Source organism: Chlamydotis macqueenii, chromosome 8, assembly GCF_036417535.1.
Source record: "Chlamydotis macqueenii isolate bChlMac1 chromosome 8, bChlMac1.mat, whole genome shotgun sequence".
NCBI lineage: Eukaryota > Metazoa > Chordata > Aves > Otidiformes > Otididae > Chlamydotis > Chlamydotis macqueenii.
This window is the reverse complement of record NC_141563.1, coordinates 1329953-1355298: the sequence shown is the minus strand read 5'-3', so window position 1 is coordinate 1355298 and position 25346 is coordinate 1329953. Positions and strand designations below refer to the sequence as shown.

The 25346-nt window shown below is 52.4% G+C and overlaps 1 protein-coding gene across 1 annotated transcript; it reads right to left on the bottom strand.

Moving 5' to 3' along the window:
- Positions 1-4121: 4121 nt before the first annotated feature.
- LOC147599790 (olfactory receptor 14A16-like) lies at positions 4122-5072 on the bottom strand. The gene has a single exon (XM_086753574.1). The coding sequence runs from the start codon at positions 5070-5072 to the stop codon at positions 4122-4124; it is 951 nt and encodes a 316-aa protein (XP_086609700.1).
- Positions 5073-25346: the final 20274 nt, after the last annotated feature.

Sequence of the window (25346 nt, the reverse complement as noted above, 5' to 3'; positions counted from 1 at the left end):
CCTTCAGGCCTCCGCCTGCCCTGGCGTGGGGTCCTCCACGGGCTGCAGGGGGATCTCTGCCCCTCCGTGGGCTCCCCGGGCTGCAGGGGGATCTCTGCTCCTCCGTGAGCCTCCACGGGCTGCAGGGGGATCTCTGCTCCTCCGTGAGCCTCCATGGGCTGCAGGGAGACAACCTGCTTCACCATGGTCGTCACCACAGGCTGCAGGGGAATCTTGGCCAGGAGCCGCATTACTCCTCCCCCCTCCTTCTGAACTGACTTTGGTGTCTGTAGTTGTTCCTCTCACAAGAAAAGTTCTTCACAACAGGCAGACAGAGGCCTCTCAGGATCTCTTCACATCTCATCTCCTCTCCACTTCTTGCAGCCAGGCCGGGCCGAGTTGGGCCCAGTCGGCTGCCCGGCGGGAGGCCAGAGGGTGGTGGCCGCAAGGCCCACAAGGCCCGCACCTCCCCCTCTCTGTCCCCACTCAGCGTCTTCACATCTTCTTCTCCTTTTCTTCCCCCCCCACCCCCACCCCTTCTTAAATATATCACAGAGGCGTTATCACAGAACATTCTGTCACCAATTTACACAGTCCTGGCCAGCGACAGGTCTACGCTAGACCCAGCTGAGTCACTGGAAAAAGAAGAAACAACTTCTAGCAGGTTCTTGTAGAAGCTGCCACCATAGTCCCTCCTCACTAAACAAAACCAACACACATGTTCCTGGGGAACCTGAGTGCTTTCCTTAAAATCAGCAAGAGAAAAGCCAGAGTAGATGGAAACACAGAATCCTTCAAGCCTGAAGTGACCTGAGAAGGTTTCTCGTCCAACATTCTGCACACAGCAGGGTCACCTGTGTGGCCAGACATGGTTACACAAGACTTTATTCTGTTGGTTTTCAAACTGATGATCCTGTTTGCCCGACCCAAACTATTCTATGCTTCTATGAAATCCATCTTTCTCAACCTTCAAGCTGGATGTTCACAAGACCATGAGGGATTCAGTCCAGAGTAACTAAGGAGCTAGCAGATGTCAGGAAGAAACTATTTAGGATGTGGATGGTGACACACTGGAACGCGTTAGCAAGAGAGGTGGCAGATACCCCATCCCCGAAAACTTTAAAGGTCAGGATGGACGGGGCTCTGAGCCACCAGATCAGGTTGGAGATGTCCCTGCTCCTTGCAGGGGGGTTGGACTAGATGATCTTTAAAGCTCCCTTCCAACCCAAACCATTCTAACATTTCATTACAAGTCCATGGGGCCTGATGGGATTCATCCCAGAGTGCTGAAGGAGCTAGCGGATATCACAACAGGACCCCTCTCAATCATCCACCAAAGGCCTGAGGGGCCTGGGGAGGTCCCTACTGACTGGCAGCTCTCATTTCTACACATTTACACTTCCAATTCTCTCCCCCATCCCAGCAGAGGAGGGCAGTGAGGGAGCAGCCGTGTGGTGTTCAGTTTCTAGCTGAGGTTAAACCATAACAACTGCTTATTTTAAAATGTGTGGGAAGCGAATGCATGCCCTCAAGACTGGTCGGCTCTTGTACGTAGGGAGGAGAAGTGCGAGTCCCAGGGCCAGGTACCAGCTGTTCTGCAGGAACTTTAGCAGCATCAGTAAAATAAGTGCCTGTGGAAAAGAAGCAGAATTCCGTACAGAAATCTGGCTCAGTGACATGACAATAGTACAGACTGGTTTCGTTTATTGTGTATTGGCACTGAATATGACTCCTGGTTCAGCAAGAGCTCTGTGCTGTTGAGAGAGAGGGGAATTCTTGAAATGTTGACCTCTTTTAATGCACAACATGCAGGTTGCAATGCTGCGTGTTAGGTATGGTATGATAAATATTTATTCCACATAAAGCAATCAGGAGTTGTAGATATGACTGCCATAAATCTTCCATAAGCGATGTCTGATTCCAGCCACCCCTACAGAAGATTTTACAAAGTGTTTCTGTTTCCTTAGAGCTGCTAGAAAGGAGTGACTGCTGTATTTCAGGTCCATGAAGGGAATCTTCCTAGCACTGGGAGTTCTTTTGTATAGAAATTGTCTTTGCCAATGTGGGTTGATTAAAATGGACGTGGACCTGTTGTAGCCAGTCCAGAGGAGGCCACAAAGACGATCAGAGGGCTGGAGCACCTCTGCTGTGAGGCCAGGCTGAGAGAGTTGGGGCTGTTCAGCCTGGAGAAGAGAGGGCTCTGGGGAGACCTTAGAGTGGCCTTCCAGTGCCTAAAGGGGGCTGCAAGAAAGATGGGGAGAAACTCTTCTAGCAGGGCCTGTTGTGACAGGATGAGGGGTGATGGTTTTAAAATCGAGGGAGGTAGATTCAGACTGGACATAAGGAAAAAAACGTTTTACATTGAGGGTGCTGAAGTACTGGAGCAGGTTGCCCAGAGAGGTGGTGGATGCCCCATCCCTGGAAACATTCGAGGCCAGGTTGGATGAGGCTCTGAGCAACCTGATCTGGTTGGAGATGTCCCTGCTCCTTACAGGGGGGCTAGAGTAATGGCCTATAAATGTCCCTTCCAACCCAAGCCATTCTGTGATTCTATGATGACAGCAGGGCCGAAGGAGTCACAGTGAATGGGGCTACATCTGACTGGTGACCTCTCACCAGTGGTGTTCCTCAGGACTTGATCCCAGGGCCTGCTCCATGTATTTATCCATGTTCCATATATTTATCCATCATCTGGAGGCAGGAGTGTGGAATCCATTGTTAGCAAGTTTGCTGAGGATCCCAACCTGGGAGGTGCTGTTGACTCTTGAGGGACCAGAGGCCGTGCTGAGGGATGCGGCCAGATGGGAGCACTGAGCAGTCCCCATGAAGGCCATGAAATTTAACATGTCCAAATGCCAGATTCTGCAGTCAGCATGGAGTAACGCTCCCAACAGGAGTACAGGCTGGGAGAGGAGTGGCTGGAGAGCAGCCCTGCAGGGAGGGATCTGGGGGTGCTGGTTTCATGGCAGGCTCCATACGAGTCCAGCCTGGGCTGGCCCCCACAGCAGTGCCTGCTGCAGGGAGCTGCACAGCTCTGGGCACTCGCACCACAGCCCCAGCGTCCCTGAAGGACACAGAAGCTCCAGGGAAATCCCGGCTCTGCAGAGAGCCTTTCCCCAGGGCACTGTGTCCGTGCTGACCTGGCCAGTTGTTCCTGGCTCCCTCCCCTCAGGTCCCCACAGGGCCCTGGGCTGGTGCTGCTGCTCTGCAGAGCAAGTGGACCCCCTGGGACCACACACTGACCATACTGATCTGGGAGTGAAGCCGATCTAGCCAGGCTGGCATCACTACCCCTGACAGGTCTCTCCCATGGCTCCATGGTGATGATACTCAGGGACATCTCAGGGCACTTCTATGGTTTTGGGATGTGTTCAGGTGTGTCACTGGGTGCAGCCCATGGCTTCTCTTGAAGATGAAGGGAATCGCTCTTCAGACTGCCTTCCTCACGCCTGCTGTGTCTCTGCTGCCTCTCTGGCATTGCAGAGCCCACCTTACACTCTGTGTTCTTCAGTTTAGCCCTTTGCCTTTGGGTGACCCCACTTTCTGTGGAAGTTTGCTACACCTCCATTCACATTCCACCCCAGGGCACCCAGTGACCCAGAGATGCCCTGTGCTCTCCTGGTGGCTTCAGATCCCCTCTCAGAAGGTTGGGCACCCCTGACTAGCCCTGTCCTATGTGGCAGAGCCTCAAGCAGATGCCTTTAGATCCTTGTTCAGGATCTCCAGTGGCATTGAGCACCCAGTAACGTGAAGGATCAGTCCAGTCGGCATTCTCTCACGCATGAAACCGTGTCCTTGTCCCCCTAAGCCAATGCAGCACCCAAGGACAGCAGCAGGGCCTGTTAGCCTGCAATTCCCTGAGCATAGACAGTAGTCCTGTTTTGAAAGAAGAGTTTAAGCTTCACACGCTGTACTGAGGAAATCCTCTTTTCATACAGACTTGCCACAAAGGAGGCCAGTGTTAGCTTAGTGATAGACCCAGTCACAGAAGGTCTTTGGGCCAGACAGACTGGGATCATTTCTTGAGAAACAGGATGAAAGCAAACATTTCTGAACCAACATGGTTATAACCAGTACAATGCCCAAAGGATAACAGTTGTCTGAAATAGACTGGAGAAATCTTGTGAGGAGAGAAGGGCAGCTTATTGCTGCTGAAATAGTACTTGTGGAATCAGGTTCTTCAGGGCATCCTTGATTTCCCTGTTCCTCATGCTGTAGATGAGGGGGTTCACTGCTGAAGGTACCAATGCGTATACAACTGCCACGAGCAGATCCAGGGATGGGGAGGAGATGGAGGGAGGCTTCAGGTAGGCAATCATGCCAGTGCTGATAAACAGGGAGACCACGGCCAGGTGAGGGAGGCACGTGGAAAAGGCTTTGTGCCGTCCCTGCTCAGAGGGGATCCTCAGCACGGCCCTGAAGATCTGCACATAGGACACAACAATGAACACAAAACACCCAATAATTAAAGAAAACAGAAAACCAAGAAGCCCAACTTCCCTGAGGTAGGAGTGTGAGCAGGAGAGCTTCAGGATGTGGGGAACTTCACAGAAGAACTGATCCACAGCATTGCCCTGGCAGAGTGGCAGTGAAAATGTATTGGCCGTGTGCAGGACAGCACTGAGAAACCCACTGCCCCAGGCAGCTGCTGCCATGTGGACACAAGCTCTGCTGCCCAGGAGGGTCCCGTAGTGCAGGGGTTTGCAGATGGCAACGTAGCGGTCGTAGGCCATGACGGTGAGAAGAGCACACTCTGCTCCAAGCAAGAAGAAAAGTAGAAAGACCTGAGCAGCACATCCAGAGTAGGAGATGGCCCTGGTGTCCCAGAGGGAATTGGCCATGGATTTGGGGACAGTAGTAGAAATGGATCCCAGGTCGAGAACAGAGAGGTTGAGGAGGAAGAAGTACATGGGGGTGTGCAGGCGGTGGTCGCAGGCTATGGCAGTGACGATGAGGCCGTTGGCCAGGAGGGCAGCCAGGTAGATGCCCAGGAAGAGCCAGAAGTGCAAGAGCTGCAGCTCCCGTGTGTCTGCAAAGGCCAGGAGGAGGAACTGGGTGATGGAGCTGTGGTTAGATGGTATGCCTCCAAGCATGGCACCCTGTTCTTAGAGGAAGAACTAATGAACAGTTAGGGGACACTTCTGTGACAAAAACCCTTTCTCCTTGACCCTCACCATGCTCCACCCCCACCCTCCTAGCCACCATTCCTTTTCCAGAAGACCTTCCTTCAGCTCACTGGCTGAAGCTGTGGCTTGTGCTGGCCAAGCATGCCATGAGCTGCAGGGCCTCTGCCCACTGGCTGCTGAGGAGCCAGCACTGCTCTGCAGCAGTGGGTTCATGAGAACTCTGGGGGCAGGGGTCAGTCCAGGTGTTTCACTTTGTCAGAACAAACTGCTCCTGGCGCAGAAGGGCTTGTCACCATCTGCACTGCCACTGCCAAGGAGCGGGGATGGCAGAAGGCAGTTTGAGAGGTCTGGGGTTCTTAAAGCTCCCCCATCTCATCTGGGGAGTGTTCTTGGGTGTCAGACACCATCAGCATTTCTGCTGCACTCAGGGAGAACAGAGCCAGTCCTGTGAGGCCAGAGGATTGCCTGTGGCTTAGTGCAGAGTGGGGCGACCTGATCTGTGCCTCCGACTTGTTCCCAGCTGCCCTGGGCTTGTTCTTCATGAGATGGAGGGTGATCACACTCTTACATTACCCTAAAAGACAAGCAGATAGTATGGAGAACAGACAACTGCTGTGCTGTCTCACCCCTTCTCAAGGTCACAGCACCCCACTTCCAGCCAAGGACACACAGGGCTCATTTCACCAACCCCACAGCGCTTCTCCATGGGGCTTCCAGATAACAAATTGTGCAAGGGGACAGCTTCACATTCTGGAGGGTGTGTCACAGCTTGGGAGGACACCGCAAGGAGATGGCCACGTGTCCTAACGACAGCATCTGATTCAGTGGAAATCAGGTGCTTCTCCAGCCCCACAGACTGCACTGCCCACAGCCCCACAGCTGAGAGGAAAGCTGGGACACTTGTTCCCATGGACACGGCTGCATGGAAGGACCCACAAAATCCGGGTGTGACCCTGCAGCTGAAACTGCACCTCCCCAGCGAGCCTGGCAGCAAGAACGAAATAACAACAGCAATAACAGAGACAAGTGGAGAGAGAAGCAAAGACAGAGCGAGGGTCTGGCTGCCAGCAGGCAGGGCAGGGGCAGGCGGGCACTCAGGACAGCGTCCCCCTCCCCCAGCTGTGCATGCCCCCTCCCCGACACCACCATCGCCGGGCAGCTGCTCTCAGCCCCTGTGCTCTGCAGAGGGACATGGACACGTGGCTGGAGAGCTGCACTACGGCTCTGCTGGAGCTCCGGCCTCACAGGAGGGGGTTCATGTCTGGGACCCCCCAGCCCTGGGGACAGAGGCTCTGGTGGGTGGGAGAGGAGGCAAGGGGAGGATTACTCAGAGGAAGGGGTCTGCATTGGAGGGGATCATATACAGAGTTTTCTGGATTCTCCCTACCACAGTTCTAATTTTAGTTTCCTCTAATTCTCTGATAATATCCCTCTCATCTGGAGATTCTCATCCTGAGAGATGTTTCAGTGTCCCATGATTTTTCCCTTTCAGCGCTCACAAACTCCATCTTAACCACTGGACATTGAACTTTGCCCTATAGAATCCTGCCTGTTTATGGGGTCTGGCCTGGCACATCTTCCTGTTTGAAGGTAGAAAAAAGCAGAGGTCAGCCTAAGCCTGATGGTTCCAGCAGAGGTGATGCTGGTGCTGTCCACAGGCAGAGGAGAGGCTGGCAGTGCATTAGGATACTCCTGGAAGACGTGCTGATAATACACCTGGAGTTCAGGGGTCTGAGTGACTTATCAATATTTATGAATCTCTTATCATTAATCCCCTCCCATTTCCAAAGAGTAGGCAATGGAAAACAGAGACTGTAGAAAGTTTCTTATCTTTATAGCAATCCTTCTCTTTGTCTTCTCATAAAAACTTCTATTGCAAATAACCTTAGAGTGAGCTGAAGCTCTGAGCAGTCCTGACCCACACAGCACCCTCTCAACAGCAGGAGGACCATCCCCTACCAGGGGTCACTCCTTCCCCCCACAGCTTCTCCCCACAGCAGCACTGGGAGCTCCCCGGGCAGGCTGAGTGCTGAGCCTGGCAGGCGGCAGAGTCCCTGCCCCAGCACACAGCCCCTGGGCTGCAGGGACCCTGCTCTGAAGGACAGCCCTGGGCACCCCTGCCTGCACACCCGCCTGCACACCCCTGCAGCCGTTCTTGAGCAAAGACAACTGTCATGCTCTGTCCTTCTGACAGGGCAACAGGCAAGCCCTGCTCCGGAGCCTGTCCTCCTTCTCTACACTATGGAAACTGTAGGCATCCATCAGAAATATTCTGCCGTCTGTGGGATGCACGAGCTTTAAGAGTTCACTCCAGGAACCTCAGCTTCACTGCCCTGCATGCAGAGACTTACCCTGTCCAAGGCTGTGAAGATTCCTCCCCAGTGAGCTCTCAGCACCCTCCCAGCCCAGGCTGCCTTTCCCCTCTCTCTGCACCAGCCCTCTCCCCTCGCTGCCTGCAGGCAGAGCCCTCAGCCCTGCTGCGCTTGGCAGAGGAGCTGCTCCTGGGCAGAGCTGTCTCTCTGCAGCGCTGCCCGCTTGCCATCAGCTCCCTCCATGCCAGGAGCCCAGCCCAGCTCAGCAGCAGAGGCCCAGCCCAAGGCGGCACTTTCTCTGTCCCCTCGGGGCTCCCTCCAGCTGTCCCTGGGGCTGCAGGGGAACCTGCTGCCAAACAGCCTGCAGCCAGCACGGGAGTTTTGCTCCTCAGATCGGGAGAGACACTTCTTTCCTGCAGTGTCCTTTCTCCCACTGGAGAACGTTTTAGGCCTAAGCATCACCGTGTCATTGTCCCATCTTTAGACAGGGCACCCAGACAGGGACAGGGAATGATCTCATTCACCGTTGCTGAGGGAAGGCATTCAGCCCCAGGCCCTGGCTGCAGTCCTCAGCTGCCCCCCATGCCCAGCACAAACCCACGGGCAGTGGGATTCCTCCTGACTCCCTTCAGGCGCGCACACCACAGACACCTGCAGGTGACCCTCTGGGCGCAGCTCCCGTGCTGCTTACTGGAGATGGAGGGCAGGACTGAGCTGTGCAAACGCAAAGGCCTGGTGACATCTGAAGTTCCAGAGGTGGTCCAAGGCACGTGGAGCTAGCTGAAGCTTTAGCAGAGCAATGCTGAGGGCACCATCTGGGGAAATGGAGGGACATCTGGGGATCTGGACAAGCTGGATGGATGGGCTGATGTGAATTGCTTGAGGTTCAACAAGGCCAAGTGCCAGGTCCTTCACTTGGGTCACAACAGCCCCGTGCTGCGCTACAGGCTTGGGGAAGAGTGGCTGGAAAGCTTCCTGCTGGAAAGGGTCTTGGGGGTGCTGGTAGACAGCCAGGTGAACATGAGCCAGCAGTGTGCCCAGGTGGCCAAGAAGGCCAACAGCATCCTGGCTTGTATCAGGAAGAGTGCGGCCAGCAGGAGTAGGGCAGTGATCGTGCCCCTCTGCCCGCCACTGGCGAGGCTTCAATGCTGCGTGGAAGTTTGGGCCCCTAAGTATCAGATCGTGCCTGACCAATTGGAGACCAATTGCACATGGAGAGCAAGGAGGTGTTTGGTTACAGCCAACATGGCTTCACCAAGGGCAGATCGTGCTTGACCAGTTTGGTGGCCTTCTATGACGGGGTGACGGCATCGGTGGACAAGGGACGAGCAACGGATATCATCTGCCTGGACTTGTGCAAAGCTTTTGACACTGTCCCGCATGACATCCTTCTCTCTAAACTAGGGAGACATGGGTTTGATGAACGGACCACTCGGTGGATAAGGAGTTGGCTGGATGGCCGCACTCAGAGAGTGGTGGTCAACGGCTCAATGTCCATGTGGAGACCGGTCATGAGTGGCGTCCCTCAGGGGTCCGTGCTGGGCCCGGCCCTGTTCAACATCTTTGTCGGCAACATGGATAGTGGGATAGAGTGCACCCTCAGCAAGTTCACCGATGACACCAAGTTTTGTGGTGCCATCGACACGCTGGAAGGGAGGGATGCCATCCAGAGGGACCTTGACAGGCTGGAGAGGTGGGCCCGTGCCAACCTCATGAAGTTCAACCAGGCCAAGTGCAAGGTCCTGCACCTGGGTCATGGCAATCCCAGGCACAAATCCAGGCTGGGCGGGGAATGGATTGAGAGCAGCCCGGAGGAGAAGGACTTGGGAGTGCTGGTGGACGAGAAGCTCAACATGAGCAGGCAATGTGCCCTTGCAGCCCAGAAGGCCAACCGCATCCTGGGCTGCATCAAGAGAAGTGTGGCCAGCAGGTCGAGGGAGGGGATTCTGCCCCTCTGCTCTGCCCTGGTGAGACCCCACCAGGAGTACTGTGTCCAGGTCTGGAGCCCCCAACATAAGAATGACATGGACCAGTTGGAGAAGGTCCAGAGGAGGGCCACGAAGATGATGAGAGGGCTGGAGCACCTCTCCTGTGAGGCCAGGCTGAGAGAGTTGGGGGTGTTCAGCCTGGAGAAGAGGAGGCTCTGGGGAGACCTGATAGCGGTCTTCCAGTATCTCAAGGGGGCCTACAAGAAAGATGGGGAGAGGCTGTTCAGTAGGGCCTGTTGCGATAGGACAAGGAGTAATGATTTTAAAATAGAGGGAGGTAGATTTAGATTGGATATTAGGAAAAATTTTTTTACAATGAGGGTTGTAGAACACTGGAACAGGTTGCCCAGCGAGGTGGTGGAGGCCCTATCCCTGGAAATGTTCAAGGCCAGGCTGGATGAGGCTCTGAGCAACCTGATCTGGTTGGAGATGTCCCTGCTTCTTGCAGGAGTGTTGGAATAGATGACCTTTGAAGGTCCCTTCCAACTATATCCATTCTATGATTCTATGATTCTAAGATTCTAATTTGGTGGCCTTCTATGACAGGGTGACAGGATCAGTGGACAAGGGACGAGCAACTGACATCATCTGCCTGGACTTGTGCAAGGCATTTGACACTGTCCCGCACAACATCCTTCTCTCTAAGCTGGAGAGAAATGGGTTTCACAGATGGACAACTCGGTGGATAAGGAATTGGCTGGATGGCCGCACTCAGAGAGTGGTGGTTAACGGCTCAACGTCCAGCAGATGCCCGGCGACGAGTGGCGTTCCTCAGGGTTTGGTACTGTGCCCGGCCTTGTTCAACATCTTTGTTGGCAACATGGACAGTAGGATAGAGTGCACCCTCAGCAAGTTCGCCAACAACACCAAGCTGTGTGGTGCCATCGACACGCTGGATAGGAAGGAAGCCATCCAGAGGGACTTGGACAGGCTGTAGAGGTGGGCCTGTGCCAACCTCATGAAGTTTGCAGATGTCCCTGCTCCTTGCAGGGGGGTTGGAATGGGTGGGTATTAAAGGTCCCTTCCCACCCTAACTATTCTATGATACTGAGGAGTTGCTGGAGTGCGTCCAAAGAAGGGCAACAAGTCTGGTGAAGGGTCTAGAGCACAAGTCTGCTGAGAAGCATCTGAAGGAACTGGGATTGTTTAGTCTGGAGAAGATGAGGCTGAGGGGAGACCTCATCACTCTTTATAACTACATGAAAGGAGGTTGTAGGGGGGCAAGTGCTGGTTTCTTCTCCCAAGTAACCAGTGATGGGATGAGAAGAAATGGCCTCAAGTTGCGGCAGGGGAGGATTAGATTGGATATTGGGAGGGATTTGTGAGACACAAGGAAGTGCACAGAGAGAACAAGGTGTCTGTAGCAGCCAAGGTGTTAAAGGTAGGGAGAAGACGTGAAATAATGGGGTCATGCAGAAGTGAAATAGGTTGAATTTCATTTTGAGACTGAAGAAGCAGCAACATTGGCAATTCAGTGCTGCGATATGGAGAGAAAGAGGGGATTTGGGAAAGTCTTGGGCAGAAATGACATTGGTGTAACAAGTGTGCAGAAACTGTTCACTTTAAGAACTTCAACAATGTTGAACTTTATTTCATAGGCCATGGACACGGGCCAGCAGGATGATGAAAATTTCTCTCCCACCATGTAAATCCAGATCTATACAGCTATTTCCAAAATGCATTTCCTACAAATGCTTTGAGTGGAGAAACTGTGTCCCAAGGACGTGTTTATACTCATACAGTTCCCATCTGCATTTCACATCTAACTGGAGCTGTGAGCAGTGAAGGGTGGAGAAGCTGGGCAGACCTCACTGTTATTGCTTTGCTCTCAAGTAGTGCCCACCAGTGGTATCCACAGTGGGGACTGTGGAACAACACCGAGCAGCAAGCAAAGGGGGAGAGCAAGCTAGCAAGGTAGAGGGAACGATGCCAGCAAGCAAGAGAGAAGAAAAGGATGCCAAGGGTGCCCGAACGGATACCCAAAAAGAATGTCCGAAAAGAAAAGGAATACCCCCTCCTATGGGCAACCCCCACTTATATATTGAGCATGACGTTTATGGCATGGAATACTCTCTTTGGCCAGTTTGGATCAATTATTCTGTCTGTCTTTCGCCCAGCTTCCTGCATCTACACATTAACGAGACTTTAACGAGACTTAGAAAGCCAGACAGTGTCCTTGGTCTCATTAACAAAAACCCATATCATCAGAATGTTTTTATCAACATTCTTCACACACGAAATCCAAAACACACCGGCTACTGAGAAGAAAATTAACTCCATCCCTGCTGAAACCAGGACAGTATCCACCCCTTATTCCATACCATTTACGTCATGCTTATAGGTATACACACATATATCACTATCTCAATCTATGAGCTATCCCTCCAAAGTCTGTTGGGCTGATTTAGTCCATGACTTTGGGCCCCATCTGTGATAGCAGTCTCTCAGGGCAGGAGAGATGGTATGTAGTGTGAAGTTGTTACATACTGCATCTGGAACTCGTAGCTGGTACCTCTGGCGCAGCTGGTACCTCTGGCGCAGCTGGTGTATCACATCCATGGTCTGCGAGTTGAAGATGTTGATCTCAAGGAAGTTGTTGGACTTCCCCATCCTCCCGCATCACCCACCAAGTACATCCAGGTCCTTGAGCGAAAGCAATCCCACGGATGGGTTTGCCTTTGCCCAGAGGAGGAATAACCCAGACTGTTTTCCCCAACATATTCCTTACATGCACCACAGGAACTTTATCACCCTCTACAATATGTAACAGTTCAGATTGGGCAGGGCCAGCTCTGTTGATGGATCCCCGAGTGTTGACTAACCAAGTGTCTTTTGCTAAATGTTTATCCCAGTTTTTGAAGGTTCCACCACCCATTGCTTTCAGTGTAGTTTTCAGCAGTCCATTGTACTGTTCAATCTTTCCAGAGGCTGGTGTGTGATAGGGGATGTGATATACCCACTCAATGCCATGCTCTTTGGCCCAGGTGTCTATGAGGTTGTTTCGGAAATGAGTCCCATTGTCTGACTCTATTCTGTCTGGAGTGCCATGTCGCCAGAGAACTTGCTTCTCAAGGCCCAAGATGGTGTTTCGGGCGGTGGCATGGGGTACAGAATATGTCTCTAGCCACCCAGTGGTGGCTTCCACCATTGTAAGCACATGGCGCTTACTTATTTTTCTCTGTCTCCATGGTGGCTACACCAAAAGCCCACTGGTGCCCTTTTGGGTCTTTGAAATACCTGCTCCTGGGGTAATCTATGTCAAGAATGCATGGAGCATCTGGGCCAGTCACTATGGGGTGCTTTTGCCACTCATTCCCAGTCAAACTTACTTCAGCCTCCAATACAGTCAGCTCTTGGGATCCTCCTGTCACTCCAGAAATACAAATGGGTTGTGCCTCTTTATAGCTTGATGGTATTAGGGTACACTGTGCACCAGTGTCTACTAGAGCTTTATACTCTCGTGGGTCTGATGTGCCAGGCCATTTAATCCATACAGTCCAATAAACTCTGTTGTCCCTCTCCTCCGCCTGGCTGGAGTCAGGGCCCCTCTAATCCTGTTTATAATATTTTCTATGCACTTTCTGTGAGTATGAATCAGAAGTTCCTTCCATAGGATCAGAGGTGAGATCAGCCCTTCTACGCTGTCTGGGGAACTGCCCACTGGAGACTGGAGCAGCAAATTGCCTGCAAGAACCTCCCTTTGTGATTGTTTTACCTCGCAACTCACGTACACGTGCCTCTAGGGCCGAGGTAGGCTTTCCATTCCACTTCCTCATATCCTCTCCTTGGTCACGCAAGGTAAACCATAGGTCATCTCGTCGCGTGTACCGTCTCCCTTGAGCAGGAGGAGGATGAGGTCTTCTTCTAATAGCTGAGATATTAGTCCGTGCAGGTGGGGAGCAAGAATCTTCGAGTTTCTCACACACCTCAGATAGTTTTTCTAACAGTTTTTCAAACTGGCTTTCAGATTTCTCAGTCAGTCTTTCTATAGCTGAGACAAAGGCCCGCATCGGGGAAGAGAGACTGTCTTCATATTGTCGGAGCTGGTTAGCCACTGCACGTACTGGTGGCATCTCATCATCTTTCTAACTCATTGCTGCCAATGAGTTGGCATACGATGATGGTGCACTCTGTACAAATTTCCGCCACATGGGTCGGGTACATTCAATTTCATCTGGATCTACGGATGTCTGTGGGTCATCCAGGTTATGATAAATCAGCTCCCGAACAGCTAATTCCCTCAGAAACTGGATACCTCTCTCCATGGTGGTCCACTTGCTTGGGTGGCATACAATATCTTCCTTAAAGAAATACCTGTCCCTCACACCTGACAGGAGTCGCCTCCAGAGGCTGCAGGCTGCTGACTCTCTTCCAATTGCCCTGTCAATGGCTGCTTCCCTAGACAGAGATCCCAGCTGCCTGGCTTCCCTGCCTTCTAATTCCAGGCTACTGGCCACCCTGTCCCAGCATCAGAGCAACCAGGTGACAAGTTGCTCACCTTGATTACGGCTGAAATCTTTTCGCATATCTCGCAGCTCACTCAGGGATAGGGACCGGGTGACTACCTCCCCTTCTGCCTCTCCCTGATCATGTGATGGGCCTGGTTCATCATCATCTTTCACTATGCGAACTGATTTTTTGGTGTATTTCTTCTGTACAGGGGCAACTGATACTGGTGTAGATGATTGGTTTTTCGGTTTCTCTTTGGTACTGCTTGCCGAGGTTTGAGTAGCCACAGTGTCTGGCGTGGGGTCTGAAGCAATCGCAGTGCCCATAGCAGGGGCTGGGGTAGCTGCAGCACCTGCCGTAGCGGCTGAAGTAGCTGCAGTATTTGTAGCAGCAGTTTGAGTAGCCACAGTGTCTGTTGCGGGGATTGGAGGAGCCATAATACTTTAAAAAAACTGTTTAAACTTCATCAATATCAAGATCTGAGATAGCTGCAAGAGACTTGTCACCATGAACACGGTGGTAGGGGTATCAAAAGGGTATTCAAAATTCTCAAAAGCTGTTGAAATTAGCTTGGTGAGGTGGGGAAAGCTGTAAACAGATGTTCCCCCCGCGGCCTGGCTTCCCGGAACAAAACAACAGGTATAGTTCCAAACAACACCCACAAGATGGCTCCCAAAATACCCGGGTGGAGCTGCCTCTGCCTCTGCCTCCTTGGTCTGCACACTGCCCACCGCCATTGAGTACAGATATGAAAATGGTCCCATTACCAGAAATCTCACTAAACAAATCAGTGCCACATAGCACAGCACAACCATAATCTTAATCCAACACACTGCATTGACGTGCATAAACACCGACAAACAGAAAATACGGCAAGTAGGGTGCTGCCCAATACAGCTCTAAAAACAACTGCGAGAACAAATAAAACAGCATTGTGCCCAGCGATGACCAAACCGGCTTAATGAAAACTTGTAACAAATCTGTTTTCAACACACTGTGTTCAAACCTGTCCTTATCTCAACCCTTCGGGACTGACCGGGGCTTGAACCTTGGATCCTCAGACTAAGGTCAATGATCTCACGACTGATCTAGTGAGGCCCCTTGTTGCCCCACGTTGGGCGCCAAAAAAGACTGTGGTGGTTTAGCCCGGAATCACCACACAGTTTCTTATTCACACTCCCCCTACCCAGTGGGATGGGGGAGAGAAATTGGGAAGAAAGGAAAACTCGTGGGTTGAGATAAAAACAGTTTACTAAAAATACTAAAAACTACAAAGCTAACAGGATATAAGGATATTAATATATACAAAATATGAAAAATGAACAATGTACAATTTCTCACCACCCGATGTCCGAATGACCGACGCAGCCCGTCCTGAGCAGCAAGCAAAGGGGGAGAGCAAGCTAGCAAGGTAGAGGGAACGATGCCAGCAAGCAAGAGAGAAGAAAAGGATGCCAAGGGTGCCTGAACAGATATCCGAAAAGAATGTCCGAACAGAAAGGGAATACCAGAAAAGGATGCCCCCTCCCATGGGCAACCCCCACTTACATACTGAGCATGACGTTTATGGCATGGAATACTCTCTTTGGCCAATTTGGATCAATTATTCTGTCTGTCTTTCGCCCAGCTTCCCACATCTGCACGTTAACAAGACTTGGAAAGCCAGACAGTGTCCTTGGTCTCATTAACAACAACTCGTATCATCAGAATGTTTTTATCAACATTCTTCACACACAAAATCCAAAACACACCGGCAACTGAGAAGAAAATAAACTCCATCCCTGCTGAAACCAGGACAGGGTACAAGCAGTCTCATGCACACTTTTCCCATCACATGCAATTTGACTACAAGCCAACCACTTGATCCCGTAAATACGACAGCCAAAGGGAGCCTTCCCTGAGCTCTCCCTGCCCAGCGCAGTGGCTGCATGGCGCTGATCTCCCCTTGAGCTGGGACACCTCTCCCGTTTGCTCCTCCAGGCTGAGAGATCTCTTACAAACAGCAAATCTTTGGTATGTGACCGACATCGCACATGGCCTGGTATCACAGTGCACCAGGATTTTGTATTGGTAAGGGTGATTCTGTGCTGGTGCCTCTGAATCATTGTTACATCCTCTGTGCAGTCACAGGCTGAACCTTCCCATCAGCCTTTGTCAAGTCGCACTGTTACACATCGCATTTCAATAAAATCACTTTTGCTGATGCTGTTTACTGTGGTTCTTTAAGTGATCTGAATGGCCCATCCATGACAACTGCTTCATGAGCATTTAGTGAACAAAGAAAGATAACGTGTGGCCACAGATGGATTTAGGAAAAGCAGGTGTTGGTAGATCTGAGATACTCCATGTCCTCATGGCCTCAGTCTTCACTCGCAAGGTCTCTCAGGCCTCTGTGCCTCGAGGCAGGACTCTGGAGGAGAACAGCCAATGGTGAGCAGGATCCAAATCAGGGGCGACTTGAGCAAACTCAGCCCTGTCAGTACCTGGGAGTGGACAGGTCACATCCAAGGGTGCTGAGAGAGCCAGACGATGTCACTGTGAGGCCACTCTCCATCGTCTCTGAAAGGTCATGGAGCGTGGGGGAACTTCCCTGGCCAAAGGCAGATGTTGCGTGCACCTTTCAAAAAGGCCCAGAGCATGAGCTGGGGAGGTGAAAGCTGCTTAGCTTGACTTTGGGTGAGGAACATGTCCCACAGTGTGTCATCCTGGATTGCACTGCTGGGTTTGTGCAGGAGAGGGTGACTGGATGAACCCAGGGCTGATGATGCCTCACTATCCTCTGTGCTTCGCATGATGAAAGGGCTGCATTTGTTGGGGAGGGGAGGGCAGTGTCATCTACCAGGACTGTGTCAAGACTTTGAACACCATCCCCCACAAGGTTCTTTTCAAGAACACACAGGCTGGAGGGACGGGCCAACAGGAACCCCACAACATCCAACAAGGACCGGCCCAAAGTGCTTCCCTAGGGTCATGAAGGCCTTGCAGAGACAGAGATTAGGGATTGCCTGTCCGGGTCGCAGCTCTGCAGAAAAGTCTCTCATGGTCTCACGTTTGGGGGCTTTGACAAAGAGCCTCATCAATGGAAACCATTCTGTCTGAGCGACTCAGCCCAGCCCTTAAAATGAGTCAGGATGAATCCATTCCTGGCCAAGGCCACACAAACACTGAAGGGAGTCCCCTGCAGCTGCCCACCTTTGGCCTTAACCTGGTGAGCACCTGGGGCCTGGCTGTAGAAGAACTGCAATGGCATGGCTGTGCCCTTGGAGCCGCTGTGTATGGGCTGGGCTCTGGTACTGGGAGCCCTCATCCCCACGCTCTGACCTCCTCACTGCTACCTGCCACAAGGAGGAGACAGGTTGGACCCCTAGTCAGGGTCACTGCGTGACAAAGGTGAGAAGGAGAATGAGGTCTCCTTTGGACAGCTGGAGGAAGGGTCACAATTTTAGGCTCTGGTGATAACTAGGCACTTGGAAGACAACAGACCTCTGATAGAAGGACTTGGTTTAAGGGAAGGTTGAAGAGGATCCCTGACCCAACATCGGGTAATGCTCTCCTGGAATTTTGGGATTTGGGGCCTGTACTGAGAAGATGAGGAACCTGGGTTGTTGGATACCTGGAGTATCAGGGACACTTAGTGAACAATCCAGACCGAATGGAATTGTTATGTTTGTGAGCAGAAGGCCTCAAGGACATCACTGAAGCCGTTTGTGAAAAAGTAATGAAGCTTCCTGTGAGAAAGTAAACGAAGCAACCTTGAAGAAGATTGCAAACAAATTTGAGAAGGTGAAAACATGAAAAGTATGGGACTTTCCAGGTTAGCTAACTGCAAGTACAAGGGATATGCAAATGTAACCATCAGAGCTTAAGCCAATTATGGAATGACTAGTAGGCATATTTTATCTAGAAATATAAATATGTGCACCCGGGACTAATAAATCGAACCACAATTTATAACGCATATTGAGTCCTTCTTGTATGTTCCTCCGTCGCTCGCACTGGGTATCTGTAGCCATTTGAGGTGCAGGACCAGCGCACTACAGCAGTAGCCTTCAACTGCTTGAAGGGTGATGTCTCAGATTGTAGAGTGTTTCTTGGTCATGGGAAGAGAAGGAAACCTCCACAAAGTGCAGCTTGGAAGGTTCAGATTGGAGGTGAGGAAAAAGAAATCCAATCAAAGGGTGGCATTGTGGTGCAAGAGGTCACCCAGAGACAGTCTGGATCAGACCATGGTTTGTGTTTCAACAAGAGGCAATGAGGGTGCAGGGACATTGGTGAGGGCAGGAAAATGCCAGGGTGAGAGCTAGGTGGGAAATAAAGATTGGTGTCATCAGGCAACAGGAAGGAGACGCAGGCATGGACAGTGTGACACAGCGCAGCAGAGATGGCCAAGGGCTCTGGCGAGACTGAAAGGCCTAAAGGAACCACGGTCTTTGTCCCCTTGGCTACGGCAGCTGCCCGCACCACTCAGGTCTTCCAGGAGAAACAGGATTTTGGGTTGTGGACTTTGTTTCTTCTTTGCCTCTACTTGGGTAAGTGCAGAGACGCGGCACAGTTTTTCTGCACTGGGCATTGGTCATTTTCACATCTCCCTGCCCCCAGGAAGAGCCCTGAGTCACGCGTGAGGGACAGGATGTGCCTTCCCAGGGCCGGGGGATCTGGCCATTTCTGCTTTCTGACAAAACCAAGAGTTTTCTCTGCACTACAGACCCCTGCACAGGGCCTTTGCCCCCCTGCACTCACAGCCTCCAATTTCCTGCTCCAATGACCTGCTCTAACGAGTCCCTGGGGAGGCTTTGTCAGGAATGGCCCCCAGTGGGCCACATCAATGCTCCAAGGTACTCTGGGCTTTGCTTCTGACTTTAACTGATTGAGAAGTTGCTTCAATCTCCTCTCAGTCCCTCGAGTTCATTTAATGAGCCCCAAAGTAACCATGGGGCTCATTAAAATACAGAAAGCCCTAACGAGCCGTGTCTCTTCCTATAGATTTCCTCAAGTCTTCAAGATCTGTACAGGTAATGAGAGAGGTTTCACAGGGGAGTTAAGGAGGAAGATTTCAGCGAGCACTTAACAAGAATGCTGCTTGATTTTCAAGTTTATTTTGAATTACTTTTCAGTTTACAAGAATTGACAGAAGCATTCTCCAAGGGATATCTCTCCAGGGTGTCTCCTCAGGATGGCTGGACAGGTAGAAACAGCAGTCCCTTGCTTTCTGACACTGTATGGACAACCTTGCTCCTCACCTCTCACACCTCCCCATTGCTGTCATTGGCCACCTGGGACTCACATCACTGCTCCTTGCATCACACTTCTCCACTGATCTCCACCGCTGGATCTTACAGCTCCACTGCGCCAGCTCCCTCCTGCTCTCCTTTGAGAACTGCCTGCGCACAGGCACAGCAGCAATTTTCCTTTTCACAAAGAGAGCAGGAAAATGTTTCCTAGACAATACAGCACACTGCACAGCCACACGCCAAGTACAGGCTGCATCCCATGAGATTGCCTTTCCGCAAAGGAGAGCCTTACGAGAAATATTTTAGGCAGGCAGATGGAGAAGAAAACAAAGGTGTTTATAGACAGAGTTAAAGAGTTGGCTGAGGAGACAACTGGGCTTCTGAAAGACAAGCCAGCTTTTAACTCCCTGGAGCTCAGAGCAGCAACCAGATGGGTGCGAGGTATCTGAATGAACACAGAGTCATAGGATTGGGAAACTGGAGAATAATAGAAGTGGCCTTTGTCCAGACAGCCTGCACCTGAAAAGCCGATGTGAGAAACAGTCCTTGTACCAGGACAAGTGAAACCGTACCAACGATGAGAGAAATTAAACACAGCAGATACGGGCAGAGTGGCAGCACTGACATTACAGGGGAAGACCGATATTTCTTTGGAACAGCCCTTGTGAGACGTCGTGGGATTGGCAGAGGTCTTTTGTGCGTGAGGAGAAGCAATTGTCGCATACAGGTTACAGGCTAGGGGAGGAGCGGCTGGAAATCTTCCCAGTGGAAAATGACCTGGGAGTCTTGGTCAACAGCTGTCTGAGGACGAGCCGGCAGCATGCCCAGGTGGCTGATGTTGCCAATCGCGTCCTGGCGTGTATCAGAAATAGCGTGGCCAGCGGGACTGAGGAAGGGTTTGTCCCCCTGTACTCGGCACTGGTGAGAGTGCACCCCAAGTGCTGGGTTCAGTTTTGGTACCCTCACTACAAGAAGTATATTGAGTTATCTGGAGCACGTCCAGAGAAGGGCAATGAAGCTGGTGAGGGGTCTGGAGCACAAGTCTGATGAAGAGCAGCTGAGGGAACTGGGGTTGTTTGGAGAAAAGGAGGCTGGAGGAAAGGAGGCTGAGGGGAGACCTTCTTGCTCTCTCCAACTGCCTGAAGGGAGCTGGAGCAAGGTGGGTGTTGGTCTCTTCTCCCCAGGAACAAGTGACAGCAAGAGAGCAAACAGCCCCAGGTTGCACCAGGGCAGGTTTGGATTGGCTATTAGGAAAAATCTCTTCACTGAAAGGGTTACCAAGCACTGGAGAAGGCTGCCCAGGGAGGATTTGAGTCACCATCCCTGGAGGGATCTAAAAGCCCTTAGGGACACAGCTCAGTGGTGGACTTGGCAGTGCTGGGTTAACGGCTGGGCTCAAGGCTCTTAGGAGTCTTTTCCAACATAAATGATCCTATGATTCTACCGACCGCTGACATGAAGCACAGGGAGGTGGTGAACGCTCTTGTGCCGGGCACAGACACTGAAGCTCTGGCAGCACACGGAGCCGTTACCTGACAGCCGTTCACAAGAAGCATTTCCACCCCACCTTGTGCTCCTTGGGTCACGGCCGCAGAGCACGCCTGGAGCAGAGACACCACCAGTGATGGACGTGAGACATGCGCTGTGCCGCGCGCACCTGCTGCCAGCAGAAGCACCATCCCATCCCAGCTGCCTCTGGGGCAAGTTGCCCTGCAAGACCCTCCCCTCTACTGGTCACTTGCTTTGTTTTGATTGGCTCAAAGAAGCCACCACCCTTTCTGCTTTACCCGGAAGTACATCTGAACCAGAAGGCCTTTCCCTTACCTACAGGGGGGCCGCCATGTGAATATGTGTGTACATTTGTAGTTTTTAATATATAAGCGTTTATAAAACCAGAGAAATGAAATACATAGAATACATGCAGCTGTTACAACGCAGGTGTAAAATGGATAAAGCCTTCTTTTAAAAAAGCCAGTGGAACGGACAATTAGCGTTACACGTGAGCAAACAGAGGAGTACAAAGCGGGATGGAGGCCCCACACTCTGCCAGGCTGCAGCCCTGACGTATCCGGGCAGAGGGACCTTCAGGTGGGCAGAGGGCATCCAAAGGGTGGGGAGGACACAGAGAAGCTGGAAGGTGCCCAAAGGCCATGGCCCTCTCCCAGGAGGCCACCAAGGGGCCCTTGGCACAAATCCTGTCCCGTACAAAGAAGAGCCCAATCCTGTGGGCTGGACTGGAGGGGGCCTGGCCAGGGGGAGCCTGGGGACTTGTGGTGCCAGAGGAAGGGTCCTTCTGACCCACAGCTCTGCAGTGCTCTAGCAAGAGGTGAAGGAGTGAGGAGGGCCAGGGTAGGCTGGAAGAAGGCAGATGGGCTCTGCCAAAATCTCAGGGAGAAAATAATTGCTGAAGCTTAGATCTGCACCAGGGACCTTTAGATCTTCAGTGGAATGCTCTCCAGTTCTCCAGCTGAGCTACTTCAGCCTTGCCTCAGCAGCGCTTGTCCCAGATCCACCCCTGCCTGGCCACAGGCTGACACACGTGATGACAGCTCCTCAGCCATGTTCCCAGGAAAAATCTGTGCCCAGTGCTAGGGAGAGTGGACCTTGCCTCTCCAGTTCTCCATGGCCATGTGGGCTCCAGGTGTGGAGCAGGTGCCAGCTGACACTGGGAGTGCCAAAATGTGTGTTTGGTCTCAGTTACAAGGGTGACCGTGGTGAAGGCCAGTAGGCAGGCCATACATGTTCAACTGTGAACGCTGAAGGTGGAAGAAGTGTGGGGCTGGTGGAAGACCTCTCCCATGGAGAGGAGAGGGCCCTGGGGAGGCAGAGCTTGTGCTGGTGCCATAGGGTTTTGCTTCATTTTTGCATGATCAGGAGTGTTTTTTTCAGTATTTTGAGGACATATTTAGGGGAAAGAAGACCTGAAAACTTTTAAGGATGGTGACTGCCCAGGAAGTCAGGAAAGTCTCTACCACTGCTTATGTGATCTCATACGTATGACCTGATGGACCTCATGGTCCTCATCTCCCACCTGAACAGTCTTTTGACTTTTGTCCCTTGCCTCTCGTCCTCCCACCACGCATCACAATGAGGAGCCTGGTTCCATCTTAACTGCCTGATAGGTACTGAAATGTTGCTGGGAAGTTTCCAGAAGCCTTCTTGTCTCTACACTGAACAGTCTCTGTTGTCCACCAAGACCCCAGGGCCTTTTCCACTGAGCTGCAGCCCAGCCAGGGCTGGGTACCCAGGGTCAGCCACGCCAGGGGCTGGATTGAGCAGTTCTCCTCGCTGAAATCCGTTGAAATCTGTTCAGTTTCATCCTGAAGGCAGCCCTCCACTGTATATGCCATCCCTTTGCCTGAGTTTTGTGTCATCGGCAAATTCTGTCAGCCGCTCCAGGACACTGATAACACCATCAAGTCCCAGGAGAGACCCCAATGCATCCAATCACTCTTTTACTCCCTTCTTTGCCCACCTCTCAAGACTGCAGCTTCCAAGGTTCCATACAAGAGCATTGTGCGAGATGGTGTGCGCTGGGTTGACCTTGGCTTGCGGCCAGATGCCCACTCAGCCACGATCTCACTCCCCCTCCTCAACAGTGTCGGTGCCCACAGAGTGAGCAAACCCTGCTCTCCCCAGACCCAGAGGGAAGAAGGCCTGGGCTGCACAGCTCTGGCAGGAGGCCGTGAGACATTATGGTCAGTGGAGATCTGACAAATAAAGGTGGTGGAGAGGAGAAAGAGAGAATCCCAGCACTCCGTGTGCAAAGTAACTCCAGCGGGGCAGATGGACACCTCTATGGGTTTCCATGCATGTCCTGAGTAGGAAGAGGTTTCGTTATCCTAAACGTGGGCACCTGCTGTCATTTCAGTTTGCCAAAGGAATTTCCCAACAGCCTCCAAGGTGAAGCCCCAGACACTGCCCTGTCCCTAAGAACTGCTCCACCTGAGCCTGCAGTCTCCTGCACAAACCTTGGGCCACCTCGGGCATCTCAGCTGTCATCAGGGGTTTCCATCTAAAGAACTCCCTGCTGCCCTCCATCTCCCGTAAGGAGGAGGGGAGCTGAGAGAAAGAGCTCACAGGCAAATGCCCTTTTGTGCTGAGCTGAACAGGGGCAAGAGGAATCCCAGTTCCTGTGGGTTTGTGGTGTGCATGGAAGGGAGCTGAGTCCTCTTCTAGCGCCAGCACTACAGACCCAGGGTGAGATGCCTGCACTGACTGCGCTGAATCCCTTCCCTCAGCAGGGGTAGAGGAGATCCCTCACTTTGGGTATTCTGGCTACTGACGGGACAAGGCCAGGTGATATTTAGAGCTGACTCTGTCTGTGAGCAGGAAGATGGCAGTGCTTGAGGAGACGTGACTCTTCTTTCCCAGCTGAGGAGCAAAACCCGCGTGGTGGCTGCAGGCTGTTTGGCAGCAGGTTCCCCTGCAGCCCCAGGGACAGCTGGAGGGAGCCCCGAGGGGACAGAGAAAGTGCCGCCTTGGGCTGGGCCTCTGCTGCTGAGCTGGGCTGGGCTCCTGGCATGGAGGGAGCTGATGGCAAGCGGGCAGCGCTGCAGAGAGACAGCTCTGCCCAGGAGCAGCTCCTCTGCCAAGCGCAGCAGGGCTGAGGGCTCTGCCTGCAGGCAGCGAGGGGAGAGGGCTGGTGCAGAGAGAGGGGAAAGGCAGCCTGGGCTGCGAGGGGGCTGAGAGCTCACTGGGGAGGAATCTTCACAGCCCTGGACAGGGTAAGTCTCTGCATGCAGGGCAGTGAAGCTGCGGTTCCTGAAGGGATGTTCGAATACTGGCACATCTCACAGATTACGGGATCTGTAAGTACAGCTCTCAGAGATTCTCCAGTGTAGAGGAGAATGACAGGCTCTGGCGCAGGGCTTCCCTGCTGCAGCATCAGAGGGACAGGGCACGACGGCTGCCTTCTCCCAGGGATGGCTGCAGGGGTGTGCAGGTGGGTGTGCAGGCAGGGGTGCCCAGGGCTGTCCTTCAGAGCAGGGTCCCTGCAGCCCAGGGGCTGTGTGCTGGGGCAGGGACTCTGCCGCCTGCCAGGGTCAGCACTCAGCCTGCCCGGGGAGCTCCCAGCGCTGCTGTGGGGAGAAGCTGTGGGGGGAAGGAGCAAGCCCCAGGATGGCAGGGTCCTTCTGCTGTTGAGAGGGTGCTGTGTGGGTCAGGGCTGCTCACAGCTTCAAAGATTATTTGCAATAGGAGGTTTCAAGGGTTACTATAAAGATAAGGAACTTTACTGAGTTTATATCTCAAACATCCTACACTTAGCAAATGCCGAGGGACATATAATAACAGAGTTCTTAGTTTTGACAAGTCACTTAGACTCCTGCATTTTAACTCTGAGTGATCAGCACATCTTCCAGGAGTCTCCTAATGCACTCTCAGTCACTGCTGTGCCTATGGACAGCACCAGCATCACCTCTGCTGGAACCATCAGGCTGAGTTAGACTCGTTCTGTTTTCTACCTGCAAGCAGGACGCCGCAAACAGGAAGGTTTCTGTAGAGCCAAGACGACAGCACTGAGATTTAAATGGGGACTGTCAGTGGTGACAGGAAAAAGACATGAGACAGGGAAACACTTCCCAGGAGGAAAATCTCCAGGCAGCAGAAATAGGATCAGGGAAGGAGAGGAAACTAAGCCCAGAACTGTTGTGGGAGGGAGAATTCAGAAAACTCTGTATATGATCCCCTCCAACGCAGACCCCTTCCTCTGAGCAAGCCCCCTGGCCCCATCTCCCACCCACCAGAGCCTCTGCCCCCAGGGCTGGGGGTCCCAGACATGAACCCCCTCCTGTGAGGCCGGAGCTCCAGCAGAGCCGTGGTGCAGCTCTCCAACCACGTGTCCATGTCCCTCTGCAGAGCACAGGGGCTGAGAGCAGCTGCCCGGCGATGCTGGTGTCTGGAGGTGACGTGTGATCACCGTCCATCTCAGAAAGGTGTAAGCTGAAGGCAGCTGGGAAAAAGATGATGGAACAGACCAGGTCTCCTCACTCTGCACTAAGCCACAGGCAATCCTCTGGCCTCACAGGACTGGCTCTGTTCTCCCTGAGTGCAGCAGAAATGCTGAGGTTTTCTGACACCCAAGAACACTCCCCAGGGTGAGGTGGAGGGGCTTTAAAAAAACCCAGACCTCTCATACTGCCTTCTGCCATCCCAGATCCTTCGCAGTGGCAGTGCAGATGCTGATTCTGGCCTTTCTGCTTCAGGAGCAGTTTCACCTGACAAAGCTGAACAGCAGCTGTGGTCCCTGCCCACACCTTT